This window comes from Styela clava, chromosome 15 (genome assembly GCF_964204865.1).
Source record: "Styela clava chromosome 15, kaStyClav1.hap1.2, whole genome shotgun sequence".
Taxonomy (NCBI): Eukaryota; Metazoa; Chordata; class Ascidiacea; order Stolidobranchia; family Styelidae; genus Styela; species Styela clava.
This window is the reverse complement of record NC_135264.1, coordinates 11,573,916-11,590,076: the sequence shown is the minus strand read 5'-3', so window position 1 is coordinate 11,590,076 and position 16,161 is coordinate 11,573,916. Positions and strand designations below refer to the sequence as shown.

The window sequence follows — 16,161 nt, the reverse complement described above, 5'->3', positions numbered from 1 at the left end:
TGAGAGCTTTTTTCCAAAAGCACGCTGAAAACACAATGAAACTCCACAGTGCAATTTGATTGTATGCTACCTTTCTTGACAAAAAAAAAAACGTAGAGGGAGCGGCGATAGTATGCAAGATCTAAATCGCAACAGCGAACATGTTGCCAGCATTTCTCAGTTTTGCTCTCAGTTTTGCTTCAGACGTGAAGTTGCAAGGAATGATAAAAAATAAATATTGATGCGTATTATACTGAATTCGCAATTTTGTTCGTTTAACTCAGACAAACATCTTCTGAAATGATTTGAAGGTCAAAACCATTGGCAGTCCGTCGTGTAGCTCAGTATTTGTCAAAGGCGTTTTGAGCCCGTTCGTTTTTAACGTCAAATATGGCATCAGTCAATTTATTTATTCTTAATTTTTTAGAAAATGTTATATTTTGAGTATTTTCTAAAAGCAAGCTAAATGACACAAAAGGTTTTCAAGTTCAATGCGTATTGGATAATAGCCGGTTTTCTGTTTGGGATTCTGCTACACGTTGGGCCGTCAAAAGAGGCAAAATTACAGAAAAGCGCCATTAAACAAGTATTGAAGAATTATGAAAAGGTTGTCGACGCTCAATCATCACTTACCGATGCCAGTTCAGAAGTTCTTTTTCGTGGGTAAGAGTTGTTTATTTTGCACTTTACCTTGAAATATTTAACAGTAGAGCGACGATTGAAAACTTGGTCTTGTTGTCAAAAGCATAAAAATACTCTAGTTACAGTTTACTTACTATCGCTTTCAGCTTTTATTCATGCTTGACTATACTGGAATTATTAGCCATTTTGATCTGGCTGAGAGTATTGAAGCCTTTACTGAATTGGCAACTTTACCTAATTTTAAATTTTGTTTTGAAAACAGAAGCTATAACCATCAAAATACGAAACTGTAATTGAAATATAATATTATCATGACATTCCTCTAGTAACCGCAAATAACATTACCGAAACCATGCACTATTATATTATATATTATTATCATATTTATAATAAAACCGATAATAATTCACTTCCAAATGCCAATTTATTACAAAAAAAAGCAATTTTGCATAATCGGTTTAGTCAAAGTTTTCCATATAAGCTGCATTGAACTAATATATTTTCACAATATAAATTAACGATTTCACGCCGTAATAAGTATATTTTTCAGTTAACAATATCGAGTTACGCCAGTTTGATCTGTAAAATGCTGTTCTCTTACATTGGTAAATTCAGGTAACTATTCAAAGCAATTATCTGAATTGGTGCACCGATATAATATTTCGCAAAATAATTGACTGTTGTCGATTTTTTAACGATCTTCGTATATTCGATCCTTTTATATTATTATCTAATGAATTCAAATAATAAGTCCATATCGGCATTGACAAAACTCAACATTTTGCAATATCGACATCACCCAGGCAGTTTTCTAGTAAACAAGTGCCCATATTTCAAAACGTGATGGAGCGAAAAATAAAACAAACAATGTTGAACTGTAAATCGAAAACAACTACTGCATGAAATACTAAAATAAAAGAAACCTAAAAAGAATACTATCAACAACATAATACCGAAACGATCTATCGGGCTATTTTCTGCCCAATAAAAGTTTGATTCGAATCAGTGATGAAAATGAAAAAATTATTTAAAATGACAACTCGTTTCTGTTGTGTCACATTTTCCAAAATCCCATGTTGTAACCCCTGTTTTGTCGTAACGGATTAAAATTGTAGAAGAGCAATATCGGTATCGACATTCAGATCATACCATATTTCAAATTTAGTAAAATCGCATATATGAAATTCGGCTAAATGAAGGAGCCTATTGTAGTCAAACCCAATATACAACAATTGATTTATTGCCGGTTCTACATGGATTACACATTAATAACAACTTAAAAAACTTAAAATGTTCTGATTGAATTAGTTATCTCAATGCCATGTTGCGGGCAACCATGGTGAATGACGTACTGGTACTCCCTTGATATATTGAAATATATGTGTTCAATCACCATCAAAGGTAAACGTCCCCTCATATACATTTCATTCCTAAGTCATCCATTAGTTTTATCGTGTAACACAAATACAAGAATGTAAGAACGAGAAACCCCACTTGATATTTACACTGAAGGTGTTAACAGTTTGGTAAAATTTAACAGCCCTACCCTACTTCTATTGAATAAGTCATATATTCTAAGAATATATAAGATTTTGATGTGTAATAACAAACTGTGGTAATGTAAATAACTTTATGCATACAGATAAAGAAACGAGAGGAAAATACCTATTTGTTTTAAAAACATTCAAAATTGCATAGGAACAATTGCCACTTTTTATTGTCTGTTCTTGCCCAGCAATAAACTATACTGTAGTTTGAAAACAGACGAAATGGGCTATTAACTAGAGCTCTTTCGTCGTTGTGTGCATAGTTGTAACTCCTAAGCCGTAAGCGATGTTATTTAGGAATACGATGTAAATTTATTTATTTGAAGCCGTGAAATAAACTGAAATAACTCACTCGCGAATAATAAGACTCGCTGCACGATTCAACATCTTTCACACCAAAAGTAGCTATCTTGACCCCGGAAAAGGGGGCTTAAATATCGAATATTTGTAGGTAAAACACCATTTTTCTCAAATGCGTCATTGAAAGTTAATATGTTTTAAGCTAACACCGGCTGTGACTCTGTATGTTTAGTGCATCTTATCGAAGAAATCAAATATATTTTAGCACTCAAAATCCAAAACCAAGTTAGCGTTGGGATGGTTACTTTAGTTGAGAGTTTACATTTAAAAGTCTACGTGCTCGATAATTTATAGATTTATTCTTCTCATCGGTGAAAATTCTAAATAAATTGAGTACATTTTTCATACCATATATTAATAAAAAAATAGCATTTTATTCATATTTGTTTCTCTGCTCAGTAACGCATCAAGCATCACAGTGACTGGACTCGCATAACGATACCAGTGCTAGCAAACAAGGAATAAATAAAGTCAAATAATCACATGTCCGGTAATTCGCCGAGCATACATCTAAATAGTCATATAAATTCGTTCGAACTAAGAGATAGAAGAGATATATTATGTTTGAACCATTTTTATATTTGATACTATAATGGCACCAAACTTCAACAATAGGTCCAATCATCCGAGTTAAAATTTGACATATTCATTTGGTCTGTGTTTGAATAATAGATAAATATCTGGTTATAGTCCAAAAAGAACGTTTGACGAATATTTATGGCATTTATTCTTTGTCACATTCGACCCTATTATTCAAGTAATACTTCCACTATTGAAGGAGATTATTAAAATTAATTAGCCAAGTCAAGTACGCGCACTTGAATATGTGGGATTAGAGGTGTATTTTGTTATTATTATTTATTATCCTATATCCAATTATGGACCATACATAACTCATGTCGATGTGACGCACCTTTTACACGCCCCTGCTTGATTCAATAAAAGCGCAAATGCATTTTTCATTCAAGAAGTGACGCAACGTCTGGGGGGAATTAACTGGAGGACCATTGAAACGTTTTTGAAATAATTTTAAGAGCGTGTTGGCTGCCAACCGAATTTTACCAATAATTTACAAAATAAGTAGATGAAAATCAAAATGGTGGATGAATTATATTTTCTATCCTGATTATCAGTTTCTCGATCACTCCACAATTCTCGATCAATTCTCGAAAATGTGAAATTAAATCGTAATAACATAATTGTATTCATAGATTGAGCTCCACCGGAAATCTCTGAATTTACTACTTGACTCAAGGTGTACTAAATGATAAGCACTGCCGATTTGGACAGATTTCATTTATTTTAAAAATATACATAATGTAATCCATGTATAGATCCGTGGACGGGGTTAGAACGCTTCATAGAAAACAATTGGTCATTGTTCCCAAACAATTATCTTGTTTTTTGATTACTTTAAAAACTATCTATTTAATGTTGTTTTTTCAGAAGTTGCTATGTTATAATAATGTAAATTGGAGCAAGAACTGAAACTTACTTATAAAGCATTGAAGAGTTTCTCAAAAACGTTTAAAATTTTTTTGGTTACTTGGTTGCAAGTTAGCATTGTTAGAATTTTTTTTAGATTGAGTCGTGAAAGAACTTTATAAAACGGGGCTTTTTTGTTTATTTGGTGTTTGCATATACGCCTCCAGTTTAATCTACTCAACAATTTAGTAGTAGTCATTTTTGTAATTAAAAATGTTAAAATCTTCCCAACTTGTGAAAATTATTAGGTTGATTCAAAATAATGTCGGCGTGGCATTAGCCGGAAACTATCTCAACATTCGAGTCTGTAATAGAGACTTATTCTTCTCAAATTACACCTTTGTTATTTTTTGGCGTGTGCTTATGAATGTTAACGATAATCCTGTATCAATGTCAAGGTTAACGCAGGTCTTAGTGGTTTTGTTTCTTGTGGTATAATCATAGCGTTCTTCAGAGAGTTAAAAAAGTTCATTGAGTTCAAGGAGCATTTGTACATTGTGCTCATCGTGCTTATATCAAATGAATAATTTGACGAATTTACATCAAAAACATGTAATTCACTCTTTACTCGATTTGGCGCTAACTGGTGTAGTAGTTTTAGCACACTTTTTTACAGTAAAATATTTGTCGCCACTACTGTCTTGAACTGTGTTTAACTAACTTGGGGCGGGAATGAAGTTGAAAAATTAACAACTCGAGAGTTAAATTTGGAATAAAAGTTTCTCCCTTTTTTGGAGAAATGCTTGCTTCCGCCGATTGCGCTGGAAGATTCGTCAAATGGATCAAATTATTTAAAATAATGGTAAATTGATGAAAAAGTGCATTATTGGATTATGTATGGGATTAACTCAATGGCGCGTATACTCTAAACATTATGTATATTATAATGCGATGGACCACCCGACTTTTCTACGCTCTGTTACATGCATGATTTCATTAAATGATATATGATAATCTAATTACTCAACCTCTAGAATAAGCTTATGTTTCATCAAATTCGCAGCAAAAATAGTAGTATTTTGATGTAATTGAGAATTGATTCTAAGACTTCTAATATTGACATTCCACATACGCAAATTCACTGATAAATCTTGGTAAAATTACTAATTTGGACTCATTTATTCGAAACAGCTGCATTCTACTTGATCATTATCCAGACAATAGTATTACGAATACCTATATCGGGCATTGTAATAAGCGATTAATGATATTTTAATAATGTTAAAAGGTAAGGAGGGGTCATTTGTAATGATATTACGATTGTGTGTTGAAATAGTCTCAAGCTTTTGACCGTACTGATTCAACGTCCTCAAGGTAGCGGTGTATTAGAATGTTCTATGTTATGTGCTAACCGATTCAAGAAGACTGGTCATGGTTAAATATTCTATGACGTCATGGTTGTTGATGTAATTAAATTGAATGCGCCAAAAAATTGCCGTGGAAATGGAGTAAGCCGTTTTTATATGAGAGGGAGAACCTTTTGTCACAAATTGCCAGTGAAAACTAAATAATATTCCTGCTCCTAGATCCATGCGACCATGCGTCTCAATTTCTTTTTAATATCGTCATTCCTAAATCAAATTACTGAAAGCTCAATTACTCGATTCTGCGATTTGTAATGGGTGGAATTGCAGAGAATCCTACTCCCCGATAATAAGTTGAACAATTTTAAATCAAAAATGGAAAGTCTCGTTGATCCCATTTCTCAAGTGTCTGGCTTATTGTGATACGAATCACAAAAATGCCGTGAATATTCCAAAACGTTTCAATTATTTATCAAAATATTTATCGATCATAGTCCGTTACGAAGTCAACATCATTTATTTGCTGATATTGCTTCATTCTTTCAATAGACATTTTCATACATAAGTGGTTACTTTGTACGGTTTATAAACAAATGCGATTTGATAAGATGATTGCTTCACTATATTAATATTTCATTAAGCAGTAACTGTAGTACTATTGACTTATACTTGAAAAAAAGTGATATAGTTATTGTATTTTTCGGTGTAAATCGAATATTTGTGTTGCGATTTGTTCATCTCTTTTTTATTTTATTTATCTACTGCTTTCTGTGGTCGCATTGCATACTCCTTTTTAGGTTGATAATCCGTTCATATATTGTCGTTGTGAACATGTTGTACCAACTTGTCTGCATAACGTAGGTTTTAAAATCCCAAGTCTAGAGTTGTGATTATATGTTATATTTAAGCGCATTTTAAAATAAAATAAAACAGCCGAAAGTTAAAATGTGTTGTCTGCTTCATTATTAAGCCGTCATTTTTGAGTCGCAAACGATCTTAAAAACGATCCATATAATTGTAGAGCATTACCTTATGGCCATTCGGGTCATATTGTGCTTCGATACGAGATAGTGCGATTCTACGCTTGCAAATAAAACTGAAATAATGATTGGTAATTTAATCCCTATAACTTTATTCGTGCGCTCGAACCTTACCATATTGAAAATAAAGAATACTTTGTTCAATTCAAAATATTCCAACGAAAAATCAGCGAGTTTAAAATCCTTTATTTTTGGTTTTAGTAATGTTGATGTTAACTTCAAAAATTGGCTCTAACAAATAATTTTTGGTAGTATTCCCTCAAGTAAAATGTTAAAGAGCTAAGGGTCATCCAAAATATTGGCTCAGGTAATATCTGGCGAAAGATGAAAGAAACCTTGAAAAAACAAGCAGCATTCGATGAAAGAGAACTAAATTATATCTTAGATTAAGGTATTTCCTCCATCATTAGGGTACAATTTTATAAAAAGCTGAAAGTCCATCACTCTAGAATGATTTCTCTGCAACAGGAAACGCCCTTGATTGCTTTATCCATTAAGACCACATTGTTTCAGGGTCAGGTTATACTGCTTTGCCGTATATCTTATCTATCCTGCATTATCAGCATCTCAATTTAGTAATTCAAATACATGTAGATCAGTATGTTGGAGTATATTTCATCGTTTACCTCTACGTTTCGTGTTTTACTTATAGCCTTTTCACAGGTGAAATCTAGCAGCTGTATTTTTATTACTTCACATTTTTTGTCCATATAAAATAATCCATATAAATAATTTGGTATCGGAATGCTTAAATAAAGTTAAATGACACCTTTTTCAGTTAATACAAAGGAAACGATTGTTACGTGTAATCTGTACTTTTTGAGATTTTATTGTACAATCACCATCTGCCATGGGGCATTAAATTTTGTGATAGATAAATTTTTTAGCTCCAACAATACACTTTGGGATCATTTCTAAGGAGACGTCATCAATTTAAAAACCCGACTACATTCAAAATTACTAAAAATGTTGATGCCTCGAAATCAATGCTTCAAGTATTGTTTTATTTTGCTTTTACGATCATTTATGGTCTAAACAAACCTTTGTTCTGATCTATATCAGGATAAAACCTCAGTCGGAAATCGTTGAAATTTTTTGAGTGATTTACATTTCAACGTACTGTGGCTAATGAGGCGAATGTTGACGCAATTATCTCGCTGTTTTGAGGTAAAAATAAATAAATTTTGTTAAAACGATGCCAGAATTGACAGCACTGAACAAATCTGTAAAATTACTGATTTTTAACAAACTATCTTTCGGGGCATTAAATGCACTGGTCTCTCTTTATAGACACGTTTCATTTTTTTTGTAACATATACTTGGCGGAGACATCTTTTCGAAAATATCCTTTTTTAAAATACTGTGCAATTTCAGTATAAAGCGCGTATTTTAGGTAGTGATGTGAAATCTACGCTCAATAGCTGGAACTAATACATGTCTTGGGAATTTTTTGGTTTTCGTAAACAAAAGCTATTATTGTAAATTGCCCGGATTATTTTGTCTAAAAGGTTTTTTTTTCTGAAACCAAACGCTAAAAACGTATTATGTCTATCTATATTCTATACAGTATATCCATGTTTTAAGATCACCCGATAATCCTACCTTTGCAAAGTCTCCAATTTACAGCCTATGCAGGGATGGCGAACCACTGACCCGCGTTTTATTCTTGACCCGCCAAGGCACTAATAAAATAAAAATGCTAACATATCACTGATAAGAAGTGATAAAACCGGTCTTAAATTAATCTAACAATAACTAAACTATTATAATGTACCGTCAGTTGGTCATGACTGCGATTGCTCATATTTAAGTTGTTAATTTCCGAGCCGGTATGGTAATTTCCTAAACCTCTAATCTTGGGCGCATGTATGCACCGTTCGTTATTCAGCTATTGGCTCTGACATAACAATGCAATTGCTACTTTGCATTTTATTAGTTTCTCGCCTACAATGCCGTTGAGAAATCAAAATATTTCAGACTTGAAATAAAAACCGAGAAATTTGAAACAACAATGAGGCAGTGTAAAAGTGACTTAAGCTGATCTAAAAATATAAAACTATCAGAGTGGAATTCCCTCCAAACTCTTTGGATCCGGAAAGGAATTTGCCGCATCGTCCTAAGCGTTTTTGGCGATTCATATGCGTGTTTTCGTACTCTGATTTCATAAAATCGAGTGAAATTAAAAGTCCCCGATTAAAGTGATGCATAAATGAAACCCAAAACTACAACAACAGCAACAGAAGCTTATAAGATTTGTTTCAGAAGTTTCTCATAGATACAAACATTGATTAAATATCTGTGACCCACTCTCTTCTGTTCCGCGATAAAAATATAATTTTTGACCCATTCATTGGAAAAGGTTCGCCATCCCTGGCCTATAGGATAAATAGCCCACACCAATCACATTACCCACTACCTATATTTTATACGCTTGCTCGAATGTATTGACACATACACGCCATTTATCGAATAAGGAGATAGTTGGTATCCTGATGTTGATCTTCTATAACAAAAATGTAAATTCCTATATTCTCAAAATGTATATATATAAGTAATTTACTATAGCCATTTTAATGTTGTCCAACTATTCGTGCATGATTAAGGCAGTCAACTTTGCCTTTTGTAGATCACTTTCAACGTAAAATTGGGCTATTAATTGTTTTCAAATCTGATCAGTGACCATCATTTCCGATAATATTTTTTAAACAGTTTCAAATCTGTGATGATGCAATAAAACATGAACGATCTAATAGATGAACTTCGATTGTATCGGTTTTAAAATTGTTGAAGCGGAAGTTGCAGTTGTATTCGTCTAACCGCATCTTCGAGAATACATACCAATAGTTATTTATTCGCAGAAAATTACTCAAAAACAGTTGGATCTTATATACACAGACTTAGGTTCACTGACAGCTTTGGGTCAAAACACAGGCGCCAAAATTCGGCAAAAACACAGGCGCAAAAATTCGGCAAAAACACGGGCGCAAAAATTCGGCAAAAACACATGCGCAAAAATTCGGCACAAACACATTCGGCGTGCAGGTTTTAATAAATATTTGTTCGACTGATGTGAAACGGCTCTTAAAATCGCTAAACAGTTAACTTTGCGGTATTTAGCCAATGATCCACTTACTAGCTGTAACTATTTGTTGCGTAATTGTGACATTTTTTCATCAATGTTTTCCAGTTATCTCATTTTATAAGCTCATTTAGTGAGCTCTTAGAATGTGTGGTTCCCATGGCTGCAAATACCACCAAATTTTTTCAAATATTTAAATTCGTTTTGGTAGAATCTATGAATATATATTTTGTAGTGTTTCTACAGACGTTTTAATATTTTTATACAAATTATTCAAACAAAGCTTTTTTATTTATCCGCAAAATTTCCACTTAACTTCTAATTTTTCACTGATGTAACCAAAAAACGTGTTATGGTTATTGACACAAACCCGAATTTGGACTAGCGGTTTGACCTCTTGTCATCGCAGGGTGAATTATTATGATTAACAGACGAAAATGAAATAATTTGTTTACACTGTCTGCACCTCTCATGACCGTTTGTTTGTTTATATTACTTTTTATTGAATTTAAGAGCCCTAAATTGTACAATTTCTGAGAATTGGAGTTTCGATTTCGTGTTTTACTGGAATTGATATAACATTACTGCGAGATGGGGGAATTATGACGCCATATATTTTATATGACCACATTCAGGAAAATATCTTCTTCTATGTCTTTATGTCAATGTATTAAGTTTATTGCTATTTTAAAAATGTATAAAATCCCACTTATCTTCTATGAATGTTCTTTCATGGTAAAGCTCTGTCAATGTTTCTATTTGGTTTTACAGCTGTTGTGAGACTTTACTTTTTGGATAATTTAACTTACAATCCTATTACCGGAATCTCTTTATATATAAATTTTTCATACTAACTTAATTTGGAAATGTGATAATTTGTCGTCATAGTTAGAGCATAAGAAAAAACAGACGACTCATAAATACAAACTTAGCAAGTAATCGTGAAACTGGTACCCAGTTTGACTTGTTCTTCTCCCAACCAAAAACAAGATGGTGAATTCGATTCCCATAGTATAAAAATAATCCAAAGCAAATCAATCAATTAAATAGCATTTTTGAAACTATTACTGAATGCCATGACTTAAAATGAAGTTGTTGAAGCTTGAACGGATCAAATTGCACCTTTCAAATTGAATCCAAAATTCGACCAAACTCCGATCGCAGCGTATAAATATGTTTATAATGGAAAAGCTTATTTGCTTATTTGATAATTATATTGGCGATACCAAACGCCTTTAGCATTTCTATATATCAGACAGGAAATATGATGAATGCAAGTTATCAGTATACGTCTATCCGAAGATCGATATACCACGACCACCTAATGTGGCGCCTTACTTTGTTTTCGTTTTCGGCCATGGTAACAAACAAAATACGACCACATAATATTGTTAGAAGTTAGATACATCGATCACTTGTATTTTTTTTCGTTACTGAAGTTGCCCTTTTTTACAAGCATTCAAATATGGGCTACCTCAAAAAAACGTCATAATCCAGATCTTGTACAAGTATTGTTTTGTCAATCCAACATCCATTAGTTTTCTTCGTTACTTGACGCCACTTTGATAACGATAGTATTATCGTTAAAAGCTGATGATTCATGTTATTCCCAAGCTTTGCTCACAGCAAAGTATGTTGTTGACAGCAGATAAAATATAATCATCTGGGAATCGGTAATGCTTGTTTGCTTGTATTCATCAAGTTTCGTTAATCACTTTTTGTACCAACTTGCGATAATAATCGCTATGATATGATGCAGCGCAGTCATAATATTTGTTATCTGGAGTTTTTGAGCACTTAGAAAAACTTGGCATAATTATTGCCACTTTGCTGATAATAGGGGTATTTGATAACAGTTTTATGTTATTGGACACAAATTTGTTGTTGTCCTTATTAATATCTCTTATTATTATCGCTTTTCTCTTTAATTTCTAGAAATTGCTTTGAAATTTTCAGTGGTTGAAGATTGTATTTCTCGCCAAAGGGCTGTTACTTTTATTCATTTCAAAAATTTCTGGGGGCTATATGGAATTCGTTTTTTGATGCGATGATGTAGTCGAAAATAAAAATTGCGCACCTTGCGGCGGTTCCGCGTTTGCGTTGAGTACTTTCTATAGTGACCAAGCGAAGTCGTGAAGACTGTTCTTTTTTTTGTCGCATAATTTTTGCATTTAAAATACCATAGACGATGGGATTTCAAAAATACAGAAAAATTCTGCTGATTTATAAAATTCTTCAAATTTTCACTTATTTATTTTTATATGAAAAGTTAGATATTAGTGATAGATCACTTAAATGAGACTATAGTCTGAAGATAATTTTTCATCGGAAACCTATTTTTGATTTATCATCATTTTCTTCTGCAGCATAAAACTACATAAAACATATTTTCTATTCACGTGGTATTATACATTGTAATTAGTTGTTGTGCAAACGCAAAGTAGATGGCCGTAATACTTCATAACAAGATACAGATATGTCATAATGATAAGAACATATTATGCTTTTCATAATATGATTGAAACCCGCAATGTCTGCTATCCATCATAATGCTATCACATATTAAATTTATGAGCCATATAAGGTCCACAGAAAATGCAGTCCGGGTAATATGATGTCGTGTAAATAGGAAAGCAATGCTCAAATATATGGACGAATACAAAGGTCAGATGTCAAAACAGTGTACCCATAAATTAAAATAAAACAGCAAAATGATGGATGAAATGATGGGCCCGTAATAGCCTCCCAGTGATTTATACAATCTCCAAGTACGTAAATTTTGTAATAGATCGGTCCAGTAGTTGGAGGGAAGATCAATACTTATTGCAGCAACCCCAAATATGACAACAAGACTAACAACAAAAACATTTTATCAAAACTATCCATATGTACACTTCATGTCCAATTTTCGTTATATTACGTGTTCGGGGGACTAGCCAAGTGTCTCCCATAATATTTGTACTTGAAAATATGTCTAACCCTAACCTGGTACACATACTACGTTCCGGTGCACGCAATCTTGGTGCACGCAATCTTGGTGCACATGCTTTTAGAATACCCAATTTTCAACATATACCATTGTGCCCCGTTTATCTGTGGAACAGTACATAATTGTTCGCTATCGTTCCAGATATACTCTTAACAACCAAAGCAAAAATGTCTTGTCAAATCATATTAAAAAGAAGATAACTATAGTGCTATATTTAAAGGAAATTCAACTTTATATCTAGAAAACTATGCGACGTGAAACTTGCGCATTGTTATCATATACCAACCATACATCCTAATTGTGATTTTTGTTTGCTCATAAAAAAAACAGAGCTTCATTCTTCTGCATGGTTTGGGCTGATCACATCCTTCATCACCTCAAAAGTTACCATAAGTGCGCCTTACGCCAAAACCAGCTTGCTGTTAAAATTTTGACTTAAAGCCACAAAAGCCAGTTTCCAGCATCAAAATCTAGTTTGAAGTGAATCGAGTACTCAACCGGCCATTATCGTTGAACCAAAATGATTTTTGTTCTTCAAAGCAGACTTACGTTATCCATCATGTCGCAGTGGTAGATTTCTTTATTCCTTCCGTAATAACAAAACTTTCACACTCTCTTGAACTTTGGCTTGAGATCATGGTTAATGAGCTAGTTAATATTTATAATAAAATGATGTGTATTCATCATATTTCAAGTTTTTTGTTTAAGGTATAAATTTGGTTATACAATATATGAACTTATTTGACATCACTTAAAACACACTGGTCTGTAAAAAAGAAAAATGGGTGGAGAATTTTCTAACCTCATTAGTGTATGAGACCTACAAAGCATTTTTCTGGTTGAGTCATTCAACTATAATATTGACAAAATATTCGATAATTTGTCAATGTAGTCGACTTTGCACGTATGCTATTTCAAAATGCATATAAAAGTGCTTTTTTCGTTGATAAGTTCATTTAAAACATTTTCTTGTCCAAATTTGGAGTAAATGATGAATCACACATTGACTTTTGTCGTGATTAAAAAAAAATTAAATTACTTTATCATGTCGTTACTAAAGACAGAAAATATAAACTATTTAGTGACTTCCCTATAGGAAACAATCCATTCTAACGTTTGATCTTATTTTCCAGCAGTTCAAATCGCAGAACCCTCTTAGCCCAAGTAAATATGTTTCTACAAATTTGTCAAGAATTTGCCGATTCCTTTGCTAGCTGTATTATTCTTTAAATTTAGAATTAAATATTCATTGTTTTCGGCGCAAGTCACTTTAATATTAATTAATATTAGCAACTATACACAATCTATTATTGCAGTTATATTTCTATTCTACAGGAAGCGACATACTGCAGATCATCTTATGAACGATAAATATTCGAGAACTTTGAAGTCCCACGCAAGAAAACAAATTTTATCAACATTGTTGAAGCTGGTTGGATCTACACCAGGAGGTCCCTGCCAATGTGAATCCCATTCTCATCTGGATGACCAGACTTCAAGGTAGTTTTTATTGAGCTTTTTATTTGGATTCAATATTACTGACATTGCGGCGCCATTTAGATATACAGCCTGTATGTCTATATTTGGCATTGCCCTTTTGTTAGAATATGTCTTGATTTATCTTTTTCGCGATTGTATCTCATGTGATTGAACTTTTACATGGTGGAAATGATATGCAGTGACATGTAAAATGCCTTATCCATAAATTTCCATAATAGATTAAAAATCGGATTATTTACTTGTGATTCAAACTAAAGCTTTGAGAACGAAACAAAAACGTTACAAGTTGTGCCAAATCGCTCAAGTATTGTCAGTTTATTATTCTATACTAATTAATCCTGGTACTGAACACAACTGTGATAAATAACCAAACGATCGATCCACATGGATCAGCTAATATTATATATTTTTATCCATGGTGCCCTCATCCCACTTTGCTGTTGTTTTTTCATCGTATTTGCAAACTCTTCATTTGCAGACTCAAATCAAGACAGGATGCAATATCTAAACGCGTTCACACGGAACCCTCTTTTGACTGCAACTGCGATATGTATTCTCTTGTTTCGTACCTCGCGGAAAGGCTAAGTCATGGTGGCGAAGATGAAGAAAGTACCGGCAGCGATCCTCTTTCTGGTTACCTTTCCCGATTAAGCCCCTCTGTCAAAGCACGTTTGGTTCACTTTTTAAATGAAGAATCGATGCGCATTAAAAGAAATGAAATGTTACGTAAACTGAGGCGCATGAGACTGCACAGACAATTTTTACATCGAAGGCGTCTACTGAGAAATGATCCTAACGCTGCTTTCCGTGGAAAGCAATTTCTTTCTTTCTAGTTGTAGTGTCACCTGAGCAAGACGAAATAGAGATACTTCGGAAAATCCCAGGCGCTATAATGTCCAAGCTAGGGCAAGCGATGGAATACGGATAATGGCAATGTGTGACCTCTTTCAATATCGAGTTGTTAAGTGGCATGTGGGAGTACATGCCATATTGGCAAAATAATAATTATATTTTTGTTACTTATTTCTAAGCTTGTGGTTGCCGTGTCCATCCAATAATATCGTTTTGTGACCTATTATTAGACGACCTACTTCTAAGTGTTATAAACGTAGTTCATTCAAAGTGTTTTTTGTGTTTTTTTCATATTTGTCCCACGTTCTCAAACGCTACGCTGAAACAATCCTGCTAATTTCTTTCTACTTTTTTTCAACTACAATTTAATCGAGGAAAAAAGTTGTAACTTTCAATTTAAAAAATATTATTGGATGGATTTTGGGACAAAATGTTTGAACCTCAGCTTTACCCAGTTTGCATTTACCTGATCACTATCAACGACAGTTTCTAATGAATTCTAATAAATACCATGTTTAGAGATCAGCAAACATGATTTTAAAACTACGATTATGATATTAAAACGGTTCAATTTTGTAATATGATATAATATTTTTCTAATATGATCATTGTATTCTGTTACTATTTCTCGCGCAGTGTTGAAATTGTTTATTATATATATATATATATATTTGTTTTGTTCTATGTTGGGTTTTGACATATTGTAAGTATAATAATGATTTGATTAAAAAGACGACATTATTATTATATAGATCAAGAAAAATAATTTGAGTGATTAAAATTCAGTTTATACCAACCAGAGTCCTATTTTGACGATTATTTTTGAACTCAATAACATATCTTCAATGTAGTCCCCTCATTTATTTTCCGAAATTAATCGAAATTAACAACTTTCAATACCACAAGTAAATTCATAACTTACCTCGGTTTCACAAAAATCACCGCTATCCTTTGCTAAATATTGACTTTTTGAAAAAATGTGAAGATTGGCGATTTGTGAAACCAGAATTAGTAGTTTGTACGAACAAAATGAAGTTTTTCAAATGATCATCTTACTTCTAGACACTGGAATGTACACGTAGAATTGCTACAGCTGACAAATCGCTTTCAAGGCGATAATTCACCATTTCGCTGCTTTTGATGTACAACCGCCTGCCACTTCTTCGTCATGAAAAAATAAATACCTTATAAAATATTGTAAAAGCTGTCAGTGTGATTGTTTGAATATTTCATATAGGCTCCCGGGGCAGCAGACGCCTTGGAGTGGGCCTCATTTGCTGTTGGGTGCCACTCTTGAGTAATTCGTTTATGTATTATATGATTACCCTAATCTACTGACGTCTGATGGCTAACCAGTTCTAGAGGGTCTGAAATATTGATTGAT

The 16,161-nt window shown here is 33.1% G+C and overlaps 2 protein-coding genes across 2 annotated transcripts in view; both read left to right on the top strand.

Moving 5' to 3' along the window:
• LOC120333860 (uncharacterized) overlaps positions 1-16,161 on the top strand; it is a 149,355-nt gene that overhangs the window by 63,583 nt on the left and 69,611 nt on the right. The window lies entirely within an intron of this gene.
• Positions 387-15,980, top strand: LOC120333833 (uncharacterized). The gene is made up of 3 exons (XM_039401219.2): positions 387-642; positions 13,761-13,925; positions 14,404-15,980. Exons 1-3 carry the CDS (start codon positions 446-448, stop codon positions 14,756-14,758), a joined length of 717 nt encoding a protein of 238 aa, XP_039257153.2. The 5' UTR covers positions 387-445; the 3' UTR covers positions 14,759-15,980.

Bases quoted from the DNA above. Each gene is read 5' to 3' on its own strand.
- LOC120333833 (XM_039401219.2), top strand. From the start codon at position 446: ATGACACAAAAGGTTTTCAAGTTCAATGCGTATTGGATAATAGCCGGT. The intron at 643-13,760 runs GTAAGAGTTGTT...TCTATTCTACAG, and splicing joins TCAGAAGTTCTTTTTCGTGG to GAAGCGACATACTGCAGATC. The intron at 13,926-14,403 runs GTAGTTTTTATT...CTTCATTTGCAG, and splicing joins CTGGATGACCAGACTTCAAG to ACTCAAATCAAGACAGGATG.